Source organism: Cebidichthys violaceus, unplaced genomic scaffold (genome assembly GCF_023349555.1).
Source record: "Cebidichthys violaceus isolate CVI_PGR_0920_01 unplaced genomic scaffold, fCebVio1.0.p SCAF_61, whole genome shotgun sequence".
Classification (NCBI taxonomy): Eukaryota; Metazoa; Chordata; class Actinopteri; order Perciformes; family Stichaeidae; genus Cebidichthys; species Cebidichthys violaceus.
In genome coordinates, this window is record NW_027176828.1 from 1,100,564 (window position 1) to 1,117,670 (window position 17,107).

Below are 17,107 nucleotides of genomic sequence, written 5' to 3' on the forward strand. Positions count from 1 at the left end.
TACAGTTAAGGAGCAAGTTCTGGACGAGGAAAGTCTTCAGACAGTCTGAAGACTTTCCTCGTCCAGAACTCAGGCAATAATCAACATCGTTCAATGATTTGAACGATTTGGAAGCCTTGACACCAAATCATCTCTTACTGATGAAGGCCAAACCATCATTACCACCTGGACTATTCGACCATGATGACCTCTACACTCGACAGAGATGGAAACACGTCCAATATATGGCCAATATATTTTGGAAACTTTGGACCAGGGAATACTTGCCACAGCTTCAGGAACGGCAAAAATGGTCAAGAGTATCGAGAAACTTCACTCTGGGTGACATCGTTCTTCTAGTGGATGACTCTGCTCCAAGAAACTCTTGGGTCATGGGGAAGGTCATTAAGGCACTTCCAGACCACAGGACTTGTTCGTCAGGTCTGCATAAAGACAAAGACTAGTGTTTTACACAGGCGCATTACAAAGCTGTGTCTGCTTTTGGAAGATGAACAGCGCTAAAGACTGAGCAACAGTAAGGAGTCTGCTAGCTGCCTTCGGCTCTTATATCGTTATTTTTGTAAGAATGTTTCTTTACAGTACATGGCTCTCTTATTTTAAGTTAGGTAATTGTTTCAAATGTTAACTATTGAGAACAATTAGGGGCCGGTGTTGTAAGAGCCAAATTAAATTTGCTGTAAAATATGTACTTGTATTTCCATGTTTAACTTCAGTCAGATCTGTTTCTACTTTGAATGTTACAAGGATGTTGTTATCATTTGTTGTGGTAAGAAATACACGTAAGTGACAGACTGCCGTCACTTTAAGGACACTTTGCGACAGTTAGTTACGGCTGTTAGTAGAAGCTGGAGCAGAGTGGAGCTGCACAGTTTTCCGATCGTGTCATATGGAACGTGCTATGTGGATTAAGTTGTGGAACAATTCATGGATAACCTGTGGATCTGTGAAGTGTGTCTAGGCATTCGGCATACTTTTAGGAAGAAAGGAAGTTGTTTCACTAACTTGTACAAGGAAATTGAATAAATAAAATACATGTGCTTTCACCTACAAGCGGTGTCGGTGTGAGCTATGTGCATAGGACCAGAAACACGCGTCAATTTAAGGTTTTACACTCTGCTAAAGGTTTGGACGCTACAACTAGCCTTAGCTCACAAGCGTAACAGTTTCCCTAAACAATGTGTGCCTTTAAAATCAAAATCTCACCTTGAATACAGTTTAAACAAATGTTTTATTGAGGGTGCCTGTTCTCTACGTTACACTCTTCTCTTGCTGTTCTTCTTCTGAGAAACTTTACAAGAAAGTGTGAATACCATGCACAGACAACCCCCCTACTGGTGAGATGGCGACACCTGCTGGCCGTTTTAACTGTAACACACATGACATTATAACATTAGTTAGTCAAAAATCCATTTATCTCACAAATAGTTTTAGTAAATCCTTTTAATACACGTTGGCAGAAAGGCAAGAGACAGAGAAAGGGACAAGCAGTGAAAACAGAGGGTGAGCTGGATTATTGTTATAATTATAATTAGTTTATAGCTGAACACTCTAATTAAACATTGTCAATATTCATTTTCAGATGTTATGTTATAATGTTTAGCCTTTTCTGTATTTTAAGATTGTAGTGTGGATCATTCATTGCAACATTTAACCTGATTCCCATGTATTACTGCTTGACAGATAATTTCCACTAATACCCACGGACATGGTTTAAACCTATTGTTATCCAATTTTCTTTAAACATCTTAACATGAACAAATTCAGATCAGGGAAATCAAATTGTTTTCAGGGTGTTATGCCCCTGAAGCCCCCTCATAAACTCAGTTTTTGGACCTCTGTATTTCTACAGTAAAATCCTGTGTACAGCCATGGCTGTGCTTAGAGCTGAGCTCACCAAACTATAGCTGGTACCACTCCACCTCCCGCACTAGCTCTGGTTTCCTTCCCCATCAGAGAGGTGACGTTAGAATCAGTAGTCTAAAATGTGCAACAAATCTACTTTACCATCAAGGATGAACTGGAAACCATAATCAAGATTGCTAAAGTTGTTATTCAGTTTATGACAAAAAGAACAATGACAGACGGAATATGCCAAGTGAGAGATGGAGGGAAGTGATGAAGACTGAGGTGAAGATTACATATAGCAAAGTAGAGGTGAGGGGTTTTAGTCTCTGTTGGAGAGAAGAAATAGCAGCAGTAGGAGGGATGAATCAGCTGTTTATCAGAGAGAACTCAGCAGTTTCTCACAACCAGGAAATGGAGGCACCAGGAGGAGCTGACTTCTGTTTTCCACTACTCCTCAACAACTCCTGCAGGAAACCAGTGCCGCCTCAGTCCGACGGCATCCTCGTTCTGCTGTCTTTCATCTCTGTGCTCACCGCAGCTCTCAACCTGCTGGTCATCATCTCTATCTCCCACTTCAGGCAGAGATTAACCTTCAGCATGAATCAATACATGTTCTGACAATTTACATGAATGACATGTCTTCCTTCAAATGTTCTAGTTAATAATATATATCTTTGTTTTAACAATCTTAACTTTAAAATATGATGTGTTCAAATACAATGTTGAACTCCAAAATGCATTCATTGATGTTACTAACAAGCTACCATTGATAATGATCTCATGAATAATGATATTCTTCCTCTCCAGGCAGCTCCACAGCCCCACCAACCTCCTCATCCTCTCCCTGGCTTTCTCAGATTTTCTCGTGGGCCTCCTGCTGATGCCGGTTGACATCCTTTCAGCAGAGGCTTGCTGGTTTCTGGGTGACCTCATGTGTGCTCTGTATTATGTTGTTAATTTTATCATTACTTCTTCTTCGGTTGGAAATATGGTGCTCATATCAATTGATCGTTATTTGGCTATTTGTGACCCTCTACGCTATAACACCAGAGTTACTTTGGACAAAACAAAAATCTGTGTTTGTCTGTGTTGGATTTACTCTGTTCTCTATAATAGTCTCATTTTGATGGACTTTGTGAGACATCCTGATTCACATAATTCCTGTTACGGAGAGTGTGTAGTTGTTCTTAACCATATCACAGGATCTGTTGACTTTGTCTTCACCTTTATCGGCCCCATCACTGTCATCATAGTTCTGTATTTGAGAATATTTGTGGTGGCTGTGTCTCAGGCTCAAGTCATGCGGTCCCACATTGCAGCGGTCTCACAACAAAGTTCAGTGGGTGTAACTGCTAAGAAATCTGAGATGAAAGCAGCCAGGACTCTTGGTGTTGTTGTGGTTGGGTTTCTGATATGTTTCTGTCCATATTACTCTCCATCCTTTACAGGTGAGGTTATTGAAGACAGTAGTTCATCCACAATGTTTGTAGTCTGGCTGCTGTATTTCAACTCCTGTCTTAACCCAGTGATCTATGCCTTCTTTTACCCCTGGTTTAGAAAATCTATTAAACTCATAGTCACCCTCAAGATACTGCAGCCGGGCTCTTGTGATTGTAAGATACTGTAGAGACAGACTGATGAGTAACTGTATATATTAATGAGGAAATTGATTTGCTGTTGTTACTGAGTCACTGAAGCAAACTCGAAAGGTGTAACAGCCGGGAAAAATATAGTTAAAAAGTGAAAGTACTGTTTTTTTAATATTTTGAATCTGTAGTTGACATGTAACACATTCAATTTGAGGTCAATTAAATGCTGTTTTGTTACTATGTTGTTCTATTGTTATGTTTAAATACACTGAAGCACTTTAACTTAAAGTGAGTGCACTCAACTTATCTTTACATTATGCATGCCTTTAGTTATTCCTTACCTGTATCTACAGTTTTCTGTTGGTGTGACAGATCTATTTCTATTTTTTTTTCTTCTCATGGGACCAGCTTGATTTCATCATATACAAACGTTTGTACTGTGAAGAAAAATATTAAGATAATTGTGAGAGTTGCTAAACTGTTATGAATAATTAAGCTTTCAAAATGTTTTAAGATGCTTTTTTACTATTAATAATTAATTGTAAAAAGACATTTACTCAAAAATTAAACTAGAGAAATACTTATTAATTCAGTATTTAATACGATTGTGAAGTCATTAGGTATCAATAATAAACAACACACATTGGATTCATGTTTTGATGTTATATATAAAACTCATCATTTAAGTCATTTTGTCTGACAGAATACGTTCTTGAGTAATGTGGTTCGTCTAGCTTACACATAGTGTTAAATGTTTCATAATTTAAATAATAACTTTTCACAGACTGAGCTGCTAACCTATAAAGGCTCAGGTTAAATCAATTCAATTAAATACGTTCATATTGTTATTCATAAATTGCTCTGTAAGATGCTTTAAAATAAACAATTAAACTGTTCCTATTGTAAATATAGTAATCATATTAATATTGATTGATAGACTTTATTTCAGACTTGGGATCCAGAGAGACAAATACATAAAATGACATACACAAACAGTAAAGTACATAGGCCTAGCAATGCCTTACAAAGAGACAGCTGTACCAATGTCGCCACAGCTGGGACTGGTAGCGTAATATGACATCATTTCATATTTGCTTGTCATTTAAACTAATATTTAATATCTATCTGTTATATAAATAAACAGCAGATGATCATGGAGATTGACCCATTCATATAAGCATTATTTCATGACACAAAACATATCACTTTGGCAGTTTCCTCCCATATTTAGGTCGTATTGTTTACTGAATCAAACAATGTATATGCATAGAACATTTTCTAATGTCTCTAATAAACCTAAAGTCCTGGCTGCCTTCAGCTCAGATTTCTTAGCAGTTACACTCACTGAACACTGGAGTGTGACACCTACAAGGTTAGACCGCATCATGGCTCGTACCTGAGCCACGTCCACCACAAATACTCTCATATACAGAACTATGATGACATTGTAAAGGACGGGAAAAAAAGTACCGCAACATAATCAATAACAACACACTCTCCAAAGCAGTTGCTATGCCTGGTTATTTCAGCTTATTCTTAAACTGTACACTGTGAAAAAGAGCAGAACATATCGCACGCAGACATACACAGAATTGAACTCTTGTTTGAGGGACTTTGGTGGGGTAATAGAGAGGAATACAAATAGCCACATAGTGGTCAACTGATATGAGCACCTATATAGTATTTTACCAAAAAATATGAGGGCCATGATGGAGATGGGTCTGCCTCTTGGAGCGCAGATATAGCAAATGGCACCCTATTAATAATGATATGAAACTTTCATTGAACATGGGTGATTACCAAGATACCACTTTGAACTATTCATATATGTGGATCACTTTGTTGGAGGGTCTATCTCCGTAGTGCAACTTGTTATGTTTAATAGTTTCTCAAACAGAGGAAAAATAGCCCACAGAGGAGAAGAAGCCCCCCCCCAAGTCTCCAACTGCATGCATTACCTTATATGGTGGTGACCTAAGGTCTCCTCTCTCACAGACACATGATATATTCAGCAAATCCTCTTCTGGTTTAAACTTCAACAAGTAAACATTTTGTAACACATAATATTCATCACTAGAAGCGCTTTTAACATAGATCTCTCACAAACTGCACTGCCTGCACTGTCCATGTTTACGCCCTTGGTGGTACTGATATTGTCATATAATTCGAAGCAAGAAAGTAAAAATTTCCCAAAATGTCTATAACTTTTCCTCTAACCTCAGACACAGAGTAGTGAAGAGTCACAACTTGATCAATCCTTGATTGACACCTTTATAATGACTCTGGAAATAGGATCTTTTCTTTTTTTTTCAAATACATGCATATAACAAGGCTGTGTTTACTAGGATCTGAGGTAAAAGGCAAGGGAGCTGTGAGGTTGCATGTGGTGGCCAAATGGGATGGTGTCCCCCGAAGGTCGCAATTTGGGGAAGAGCGAGCTGCGAAAACCCAACGATTTAACTTTGGGTCTTATGTTCCCCAGTATGTTCCCTGATTTAACTGCTGCAAGCAACCAGCAGCTTTGGATGCAAACATAACATGATGTGAATAAAAAGTTGCCGCAGAACAGCAAGGCCAGGTCAAGGATCAGCAAAAAGTAGTCGTCCAACTTGGGCCTGCGGTCTGGGAAGGCAGAGCAGATGATGTCATGGTACAGGAATAAAGAGTAGACACATTTGATTGTTTGAGTGCAGGGCGGCTGAGAGCGGGGCAATTCCCTTGGAGATGTTGGGACTGCATGAGGATGGATTGGTTTATTGAGCAAGGTCGATGTAGTTACCGGTGAGGATCTGTTGCCTGAGCGTTTGACACGGGTGATGGTCGGGTGGGTGCGACTGGGCGTAATGGAGGTAGTGCTGTGGCTAAAGTTAAGAAAATTAAGTCGGAACAACGCTGTAACTAACTGCTGGCGGAACTGTGGAAAAAAGGGGAGTATTTAAGGTGGGATGGGTAATGCTAGTGGGGGCTGTAGGAAGGGAGAGGGAGGGGGAAAGCAAAAACAGGAACAAACAATAGTTTTTGGCCAATGATCCACCGTGGATCCCTGTTGTTAGAGCGGTCTTTACAGCTGAGGTAGCCGGTGTCAAAGTCTGAGGAGTAATGTTGGCAGAGGTGGGTGGGACATGAAAGGCGGAAGCAAGACAACAGGAAAGGCTGCTGGGATGGAGGGATGAATATGCATGGCTTTATAGTGAAGTCTGTGGCAAAGAAATGTCAAGGTGAGATGTCTCTGCTACAGAAGAAGCTTGAAGAGGGTGGGATACGACCTGGCCCTCTAAAAGGGCTGATGTGGATGCCTGCGTCATGATTTCATCGAGGTTGCGGCTGATGTGGTGCGGAGAACCTGGAAGTGCTCTAGAGGAACGGAGAGCGAGAGTGTGTTATGCTGTGCGTCCGTGAACAGTTTCGAAAGTTTTGCTTTTTAATTGGAAAGGGATGTTGCGCTGAATAATTGCGTTCTTCAGACGAGAGACGGTCCACTTGGAAATGTGGGATATGCGGCCATAGTTCCAGCATCTGGATCTGGGAGAGTGGCGTCAGGACGCCGAAGTCGGAATCTCCCCCCGAGACTGTTTGTAAGGGCTGATGACTTCGGTGGATGGATGTCCGGTACTTCAGTATATAGCTGGTCATCTTCAAACAGTTTGTTATTTGAAGGGTAGAGAAAGAGCCTTTGTACAAAGTAAGCGGTTTAGGTTTTGCTTGTCTGTCGCACATCTTGTAGAAACTGAGTCAAAGAGGAAGTCAGTGGGTCAAATATGCTTAAATACTTTGTGCAGAGTAAATGAGATATGTTCGGGGTGTAGTCCTTGTTAACGAAATAAGTTATAAAATTTAATATAATAGTGTGACCAACACTTTTGAAAACCCCCTTGAGACACCTGGAGCTTAATTTTAAAGACAGAATTTGCTCGCAAATTATAGGGGTGGCCTCAGTGGTCTTTAGTCTATGTGCTCATCTTCTCTGTTGCCCATTTGTCTTAGTATTTCCAAGTCAAGTGTTGCAGAGTTTTTTTTGTGTATTTCACATTGGTTTTATAGCTTACTTTTGTATTTCTTGACTCTGCCTTTGCTTTGTGATTTTGGATAACTTTGCCTCAATTTGTACTGAATTCCCGTGTACTGAAGCTTTGCGTCAGTAAAAACACTGTTTGATTCAACCAATACCTTTAAGCCCTATTGGCTTCCTTGGTTCTTAGTTTGCTGCCACAACTGGCACTGACAAGTCCATGTGGCAGCCGCATCGACAATAAAGCCTTTTAACATGGCCCACTCGGATTCCACCCTAAATATTTCAGGCCTTGAAGTTAAAAAGCTCTCAGACCAAAAGAAACGTACATGTGAGTTGTGCACTCAGTGCACATTCTTTACATTACAGTCATTTAGCAGACGCTTTTATCCAAAGCGACTTACAATAAGTGCATTCAACATTGGTAATCAAAAGAACTACTAGTCGCCAGAAGTCATAAGTACATTTCCTTTTCCAAACAAGCATCTAAGAGCATGAAGCAGAGCATAACTCAGAGCCAAAGTACAGTGCAGAAACAAAGAAAAATAGTTAGTGCAAAAAAGTAATACGAATACAATAAGTGCAACAAGCTAGTATGAATACAATAAGTGCTAAGTGGAAGGCTCAGGGTAGCACTTCCTGAAGAGGTGGGTTTTCAGCCTGCGCCGAAAGATGGGCAGCGACTCTGCTGTCCTGACATCAGTGGGAAGTTCATTCCACCACTGTGGGGCCAGGACAGAAAACAGCCGTGACCGGGTTGATCGGCCACAGGGACCTCTGAGCGACAGGGCAACCAATCGCCCCGAGGCAGCAGAGCGAAGTGATCGGGCGGGGGTGTAGGGCTTGACCATGGCATGGCGTGAAGGGACAGAGTTTGTCCAAAGAAGAAGTAAGGGTTGAGAGGAGAAGATCAGTCGCAGTGTCAGGGAATAGAAGAGAGAAGGATTCAGGGTCAGGGAGAGCAGAGGTAACAGAAGAGGAAAGATCAGCAGGGGAGAGGGAGCGGAGATGACTACGGGTAGAAACCATGTGGGTAGGTGGAGGAAGTGATGGGGGAGAGGATAGGGAGAGGGAGTAGGACATGAAATAGTGGTCAGAGAGCTGGAGGGGAGTGACGGAGAGGTTAGCAGTAGAACAGTGCCTAGTGAAGATAAGATCCAGCTGGTTGCCGGCCTTGTGGGTAGGAGGAGAAGAGGAGTGGTAAAGGTCAAAGGAGGAGAGGAAGGAAAGAAGAGGTTCAAACTTATCGGTCTGGATGTTGAAGTCACCGAGCAGGATGAGTGCCGAGCCATCGTCATGGAAGTGCGAAACTAATGTGTCGAGCTCCTCCAGGAACTCACCAAGAGGCCCTGGTGGGCGATACACAACAGCAATGGTGAGCTTGACTGGATAAGTGTCAGTAACAGCATGAAATTCAAAAGTGGACGGGGAGAACTGTGGAACAGAGACAAGAGAGTATTTCCATTTTGGGGAAATTAGCAGGCCAGTACCACCACCCCGCCTCCCAGCTCTGGGAGTGTGAGAGAAAGAGTACACATCTGACAGAGCTGCGGGTGTGGTGGTGTTTTCTGGTGTGATCCAGGTCTCAGTTAGAGCAAGAAAGTTAAGGGAGAGCAAGGAAGCGTAACCTGAGATGAACTCAGCTTTCGGCACTGCCGACTGGCAATTCCAGAGCCCCCCTGCCACCACTTGCTCGCCCCGAGCTGAGAGAGTAGGATAGATGAGGTTAGTGGGGTCACGGCTCCTGAAAGCGGCCCAATGTCTACGTGACCGCTGGGCAGAGGAACGGACAGAAATTGGATGCAAACACATGGTAGTACACGCTCGAGAAGCAAGAACAAGATACTTATCTTCTATCTAAATGCAGGTGAGTTTAGAAGTTCAGCTGTTCCTCCAGGAGATGGATACACTCCTGGGTACACTTCTTCTTTTATACATACCAGTTTATAAGTTGGAAAGGGCATATACATGTTTTTTGTGTGTACACATTAGTATACATTTGAGTTCTGTAAGGCAGTCCCCCAGCTTACAGCTCTGCTCTTCACCCGAGTGTCCAAGACATACGGCCGCAGATCTGATGATATGATCACAAAGTCGATCATTGATCTTTAGCCTCAGGTGTTCCAGTACCAAGTGCTCTCATTAATCACCCTATGCTCTAACCTGGTGTATATTATGGCCAATCTATAACTGGCACACACGTCCAGTAACAAAGCAGGACTGATGTTCAGACTGGGCAAGCAATTCATCCCAGTCACCCCCCTTCAGGTTCCTCTATTATTGCCCATGTGTTGAAGACCCCCAGCAGAAGTAAAAAGTCCTTCCAGATAAGTCCCCTCTCCAGCACTGAGGAGCTGCGAAGAGGATGTGAGTCGGCTCCTTCACAGACAGAAGATCAGGAAGGCTGCGGGCCAAGATGTGTCAACCTCGTGCCTGAAAGTCTGTGCTGACCAGCTGGCCTCCATCTTCACGCAGGTCTTCAAATGATCACTGGAGCTGTGTGAAGTCCCCTCATGCTTCAAACGATGCACGATTATGATCTGTAAAAATCTGTATAGTGCCCCCTGGGCAGACCCACTTGCCACATTTATGCCTCTAACGCTGTGCTCTGTAGCTCAATGCTAACACACATTAGCTCTAAAGATTGCCAGTAACCTGAGGATTACAGGGATATGACTCATATTCCTATGACACACCATCACAGAGTTATTAGGTATCAGACACCAGCAATACCAAACTCAATAGCAATTTACATCATAAACGGCACCTTACTTTTTGATGTTTTGCAACAAATGGAGAACTATTTCCGTTCAATTTCACCATCCCTGTGCTCACCGGACACCCCTCTAACTGAATAGAGAGGTTTAGTCTCTCTCTGTGACTGCTAGCTAAAAGGAGAGGGATATAAGTTTCAGCAAATCAGATTTTAGATATTTGACGATCCGGTAGTGTTTTTATTGTGACTGGCTAACGATTCTGTCAATCAAAGGCACAAGGGATCCTTTCAATAGTATGGACTCTGATGCGTCGAAAGAGGGTTCATTGACTCAAATCGACCAATCATAGGCTAGTAAGGTCCTGGAAGGTCCTGGAATTCAGGCTCTCAAAATGATACCAAACTGCTGTATTTGGATAGATTGAACACTATTAGTGATAAAAGAAGTGAAATATATAATTATATAGTATATCAAATTACAATGGAACAGCTGGAACAAAATTACATTTTGGTTGACCTCGCCTGACCTCTCTATACTAAAACCTCTCTAACTTTTTTTTGCTCCACTTTATCAAAGTAAAAAGAGCTTGTCCATATATTGTGCTATGATGTGGGAGTTTAAACCTTGAAGCTACATAATTCCAAAAAATACATATCCTGAAAGTGCTTTTGTTTTCACCGAAAATAAAAAATTTCAATTTGTGCTGTGTGCCATCCTAACTTACTCTTAATCAGTAACATATATTCTGGTAACTACACATCTGAACAAATCTCTTGTCATCCAATGTTTTGATCTTCAAAAATTTTAAATGCACATATTTAGAAAAGGGAAATGGTTTTTTTTGGAGGCATGCCCCCAAAGCCCCCTTGTAAACTCAGTTTTTGGACCTTTGTATATGTATGTGTGTAAACACAGCGTTAAAGAGCTTTGAGCTAGGATTCATTGTGTAACTAATTAATTATGAATACGTAAGTACATTTTCGGTGAGAACCACACAAACCTTATTGCAAATCTCACTGATATTTGTGTAGAGCGAGGACTTTTAAAGTGTGTTACGTCAGCTAAGGCAAAGTTGGTAGCCTTCTGGTCTGCAGGACAAAGGAGCGCAAAGGTGACCAAAACTGCACTTAAAAGGAAGAGATGTGCAGATTAGAGTGTGACAGGGAAAGAGAGACAGAGTTAATGTATCTGTGTGTTTCTGTGACAGAGGGAGGGGGAGAAGGAGGCAGGCTGTGTGTGAGAAATAGTGTTGTATAACATTATCTCTAATGAACATTTAAATCACACTATCAGGATGTTAGTCTTTATTCATATTATAAATATCATATTATATAATATTCATTCAAAGCAATCAGTATTTTTTTGTTCTCTCCTGATTTCAGACATTGTCAGGATTCAAAAACTTGCATTTTAAGTAAACTTTACTATTGTTTGTTCACAAGAAAACACTGCAGGCCACCATTTGAATCCAAAACTTCTTAAGCTTATTTTCTTCAGGATTAATTGTTGAGGTGTCCCTCATTGAAAAATGTATCTTTCAAGCCTGTAAAGCAGTTTTCTTTTTACCTGCCGATTATATACTCACATTACTACCTGTCATACTTAACAGTGAAACCAAACAAACACAATTACACTTGTTCCTTCACATTACATGCCTGCAAGTCAGCCACTTCAATCTTTACATTATTCTAAGTTTGGCTGAGTCATCTTGCTAACTTTATTATTAAACTAGTGATGTGTCCGCTGCATACTGTCTCTGTCCATTCAGATGTCCGGGTTCTATATTTAGTTAATTTCTGTGTTTGGGATCCCCAAAAGAATACAGAGTGGTTATGGCTCAATTACTACATTTTGGTTGTCCTTTAACAGGGGCAGATCAAAAATTTCAAAATATTTAGTGTGTTATTTTCAGAGTCAAGGTACATTGGAGTGATTTTGTAAACTTGCGTAAGAGAGAACAAGTTTTATTCCACCTCTCACGGTATGGGCTAACCAAACTGAGGGAAAGTAAGTACAGGTGCTGAACACAGTTTCACAACTACCTGAAAGAGATAATCAATAAAAAAGTCGACCAATTAAAACATTTTTGCAGACCATTTGTAAAATCTGTGAAAGGCCCCTTGACATGATGCTGACAGGCTCCTTTTTCTAAACAGGAAAGAGAGAGATGCATTAAAGTGACGCAGTACAACTAAAGACCTGTTGGATCCAAGAAAAGAAAACAATATTTAGTATATTATATTAGTCCAAAGATCCTTCAACTTATTTTTTATATGTGTGCCTTACAGGAAACATATAACAAATAAGGCAACACATTTTCTAGAGTCGAGTAGTTGTAGATTTCAGTGTTGCATTGAAACAGTACACAATGTAGAGACACATATATGATCTGCATGTAATAGTGCTCATACAAAGGTCATTGTAACAAGACTTTTACATCTGTTACTAAATTCTCACCACCATGACCAAGTACATTGTTCTGTCTTATTTCAGCCACCATGCAGTGTTTCTCTAGAGTATGTTTGTCACATATGAGCCAGGCTGCAGTATCTTAAGAGTAACAATGAGCCTGATGGATTTTCTAAACCAGGGGTAGAAAAAGGCATAGATCACAGGGTTAAGACAGGAGTTGAAATAAAACAGACATATTACAAAGGCAGCAGTTGAGGCATTGAGCAAGGTGTCCTGGCCTGTGAGTGAAACACAATAATATGGGCAGAGGCACATTAGAAAGACGACAATAACAACACCAAGAGTCCTGGCTGCTTTCAATTCAGATTTTTTAGCAGTTACACGTACTGAACACTTGACAGAGAAAGCTGCAGTATGAGACCGCATGACACGAGCCTGAAACACAGCCACCACAAATACTCTCATATACAGAACTATGATGACAGTGACAGGACCGATAAAGGATAAAAAAAGATCTGCAAGTCCAGCAATGTAGTTAATGACAACGACACACTCTCCAAAGCAGGAATTATAGCTGCCTGGTTGTTCCAGGTTATCCTTCAGCATCAGAGTCTGAAGGAAAGCAGAACATATCCAACACAGACAAACACAGATCTTAACTCTTTTTTGTGTGACTTTGTTGGGATAATGTAGAGGATCACAAATAGCCACATATCGGTCAATTGATATGAGCACCATGGTTCCTACTGAGGCAGCGGTAATAATAAAGTCCACAACAGTATACAGAATACACATGAGGTCACCGAGCAACCAGCAGCCTTCTATGAGCACAATTTGAAAGAACATGAGGAGACCAACGAAGAAATCTGATACAGCCAGAGAGAGGAGGAGGAGGTTGGTGGGTGTGTGGAGCTGCCTGAAGAGATAAGAGGACAACATGCTCATCATTATTGGTAGCGTCAATTGTCATATTAAGAGATAAAAGCATTGACTGAAACACAAAAACATATTTCCATAACCGATATGTTGTTTTGTTCCATTAACCATTTGTCTCCGTACAGCTACCAGTTTTATAAATTGATAAAACATATGAATACTTGAAGTGGGAGATGGAGATGATGACGAGCAGGTTGAGAGTCACAGTGAGCAGAGAGATGGAGGACAGTAAAATGTAAGTGAGCATAGATACAGAGTGAGGACGCATGGCCTTCCTGCAGGAGGAGTTGAGGAGTTCTGGAAAGCAAAGTTCAGCTTCATCAAGGCTTTTCATTGTCAGAAAGAGGAGACAAGATGCTGCTGTGCTCGTCATACAACTGATTAATCTCTTTTCTTCCTCCACATCCCTCTTTGTTCATTTACTTTGGTGTGAACTTTCTGTTAGTGGGAGTGACTTATTGTTTCATCTATCTTCATTGGTCTTTTCCCTGTATTTCACCTCCCCCTTCTCTTGTGACCAGGACAAGATGAAGGGAGATTACAGCTTCTGGTTACCATTATGCCATGAACCTGGATAAGATAAAGAAGTTGTTGTAGTTTTCACACTACACAAATTAATAGAACAACGTGACATAGCCGTAGTCATGCTTGAACACATGTTCACTTATTAGCCTACAGATCTTGACAATGTAGGTCAGTCAAGGTGTTATGTGTTCTGTTTATTCACTTAGACATCCAACACCCAAGGTTCACGACAACTTTTGTCCGTGTTGCAAAAGCAAGAAATACAAAATACCTTTTGTCACAGGCGACTCCTTTGCCAGGTTTCTCTTTAACGTGTGTATTCCACTTTCATTGGTGGTAGCTAACTGACAGGTCCAGATATTTAGAATGCTAGATATGTGGAATAAGTCTGCAATGCGAAAATCACAAACAGAATTGGTAACATGGGACAACCCTGATGGCCAGCATCCACTGAAAATGTGTTTGACTGTGTTTGGCAAGTCTCAGGTCTTCAATCTGGAACTTCCAGAGCTGAGGGGAAATTAATGCAGAAGCCTGGTCACCTTTCATTTTCGGCCTACTTTGGGGAAGGAAGACATGAAACAAGGGCAAGAAGATGAGGAGACTGAGAGAAAAAGAAAGAGAGAAGGTGATGGAGATGTAATGGGAAGAGCAGGTACTGCTACCGTGCCCAGGATGGGATTATAATTATGCTGTCCAACACAAATAAAAACCCATCTGATCACATTCAAAGTGTTATTACCACATAAATATAAATGTTATTTGGGTTATACAGTGGAATCTATAGGCACAATTTAACAACACAAACACCTAACATAGTTATAGTGTGATTAGTATGATTGTGTGAATATGTTATTAAAAAAACACATTTTGCTTACATTCATGGGCAGTTTTGAGATATATTTCTATAATTCAGGTAAACTCAAACACAAAAATGAAATCAAGACAGTGTACATATGTTGGTCTCCCGTCAGTGTATGATGACGGGCACACCAAAGAACGGCAGCAGACACCTTGAATACAGTTTAAACAAATGTTTTATTGAGGGTGCCTGTTCTCTAGTTACACTCTTCTCTTGCTGTTCTTCTTCTGAGAAACTTTACTAATGTCCAAACTAGACAACAATACCAAAATAACCATGCGGTCACATTCACCAACGGGTTAGCTTGTTAGGCTAATCCTAATAACGGCATTACAGCCTGTGTCTACCACTAAAAAACCAGATGGTCAACATGCCAAACAACCGAAAAGTTGCTGAACAGAGAGCGCTTAACTTACAGAGGAAGTTCAACAGAAATCCGAGCTATCAACTAGAGCACACACTGCCTTCAGGACGGACCTCATGGACAAAGGTTACGCTGTGCAACTATCACGATGAGCTTCAATGCAATGTGGATAAAGTCTGGTATATACCCCACCACGGTGTATACCATCCTGTGAAACAGAAGTTAAGGGTGGTGTTTGACTGCGGTGCATCATATCAAGGCACGTCATTGAACGAACAACTTCTACAGGGACCAGACTTAACCAGCAGTCTTGTAGGTGTCATAATACGATTCAGACAAGAACCGGTGGCACTTAAGGCAGATGTGGAGTCGATGTTCCACCATTGTCAAGGTGGCAGAAGAGGATTCTGACCTTCTTAGGTTCCTGTGGTGGCCTGGGGGAGACCTCACGCAAGGTTTGGTGGAGCACAAAATGGTGGTACACATATTTGGCGCTACTTCTTCACCTAGCTGTGCCAGTTTCGCCTGAGGAAGTGTGCTGAGGATCATAGGAAAGTGTTTGATCCAGAAGTGGCTGACACAGTGCTTCAGAGTTTGTATGTGGATGATTGTCTCAAGTCTGTGGCAACAGAAGAGAAATCAGTTGTGCTGTGTCAGGATCTGAGAGCAATCTGTTCCAAGGAAGGTTTCCGTCTCACAAAATGGGTCAGCAACAGCCGTAAAGTCCTAAACTCAATCCCAGGTGGTGAGCTGGCCAAAGACGTGAAGAATCTGGATCACGAGCAAGACAAACTCCCAATTGAGAGAGCCCTGGGTGCATACTGGTGTGTTGAGTCAGACACATTTCAGTTTAAGATTACTGTCAAAGATTTTCTGTTTACCAGAAGAGGTCTCCTTTCGGTTGTTAGTTCAATCTATGACCCCTTAGGAGTTCTCGCACCAGTAGTGTTGCCAGCAAAGAAAATCCTTCAGAATCTGAGTCGGATGAAAATAGGCTGGGATGACGACCTACCAGAAAAGGTCAAACAACAGTAGACGGATTGGTTGACAAAACTTCCCAATCTAAAGGACTTCAAGATCAACCGGTGCATCAAGCCACCAGGATTTGGAAATCCTACATACGCAGAGTTGCACCACTTTGCGGATGCAAGCGAGGAAGCTTACGGCACAGCTAGCTAATTACTGTTGCGGAACGAGAGAAATCAAGTTCACTGCACATTCATGATGGGGAAGGCCAGAGTGGCGCCTTTAAAGCAACCTACTAGCTAAGATACACAGTGGCGTGGTTCCTGAAGCTCAAAACCTTACTGCTGACATTCTCACAAAAGAGAAGACAGCTTTATGCAGTCTTCAGTCAATCTCACTTGGATAAGAGTCAGCAGGTTCAACAAGTGAATACAGTCATGAAGAAATTCAAAGCAGCATATAAAGGATCATCCTGCTCAGTTGAAGATCTTGCAAAGTCTGAGCTGGAAATCATCAGACTCTGTCAAAGGGCAACATTTTCTGAAGAGATTTCATCTCTAAGCAAAGGGCAAAACATAAAACGGAGCAGTCATCTGCTTAAGCTAAACCCTATGCTTCAGGATGGAGTCTTACGTGTTGGAGGAAGACTCAGTCGAGCTGCTTTGCCAGAAGAATGTAAGCAGCCCGCCATCTTGCCCACAGACCACCATGTCACCAACATACTCCTGCACAAGATTCACGAGGACATTGGGCATGCTGGAAGGAACCACATGCTTTCTAAAGTGCGCCAAAAGTATTGGATTCCCAGTGCCATCACATTAGGAAAATAGTCTTAAAATGTGTCACCTGTCGCCGACTGCACGGGTCCATAGGACAGCAACA

General features: G+C 41.5%; 2 protein-coding genes across 2 annotated transcripts; one reads left to right on the top strand and one right to left on the bottom strand.

Annotated features, from left to right (window-relative positions):
• The first annotated feature begins 2,256 nt into the window (after nt 1–2,256).
• Nucleotides 2,257–3,472, top strand: LOC137890079 (trace amine-associated receptor 13c-like). Its single transcript, XM_068734175.1, has 2 exons — nt 2,257–2,423; nt 2,653–3,472. The coding sequence occupies exons 1-2, from the start codon at nt 2,257–2,259 to the stop codon at nt 3,470–3,472; spliced, it is 987 nt and encodes a 328-aa protein (XP_068590276.1).
• Nucleotides 3,473–12,671: 9,199 nt separating this feature from the next.
• Nucleotides 12,672–13,881, bottom strand: LOC137890078 (trace amine-associated receptor 13c-like). Its single transcript, XM_068734174.1, has 2 exons — nt 13,670–13,881; nt 12,672–13,488 (listed from the first exon to the last, which is right to left on the bottom strand). The coding sequence occupies exons 1-2, from the start codon at nt 13,879–13,881 to the stop codon at nt 12,672–12,674; spliced, it is 1,029 nt and encodes a 342-aa protein (XP_068590275.1).
• Between the last annotated feature and the right edge of the window lie 3,226 nt (nt 13,882–17,107).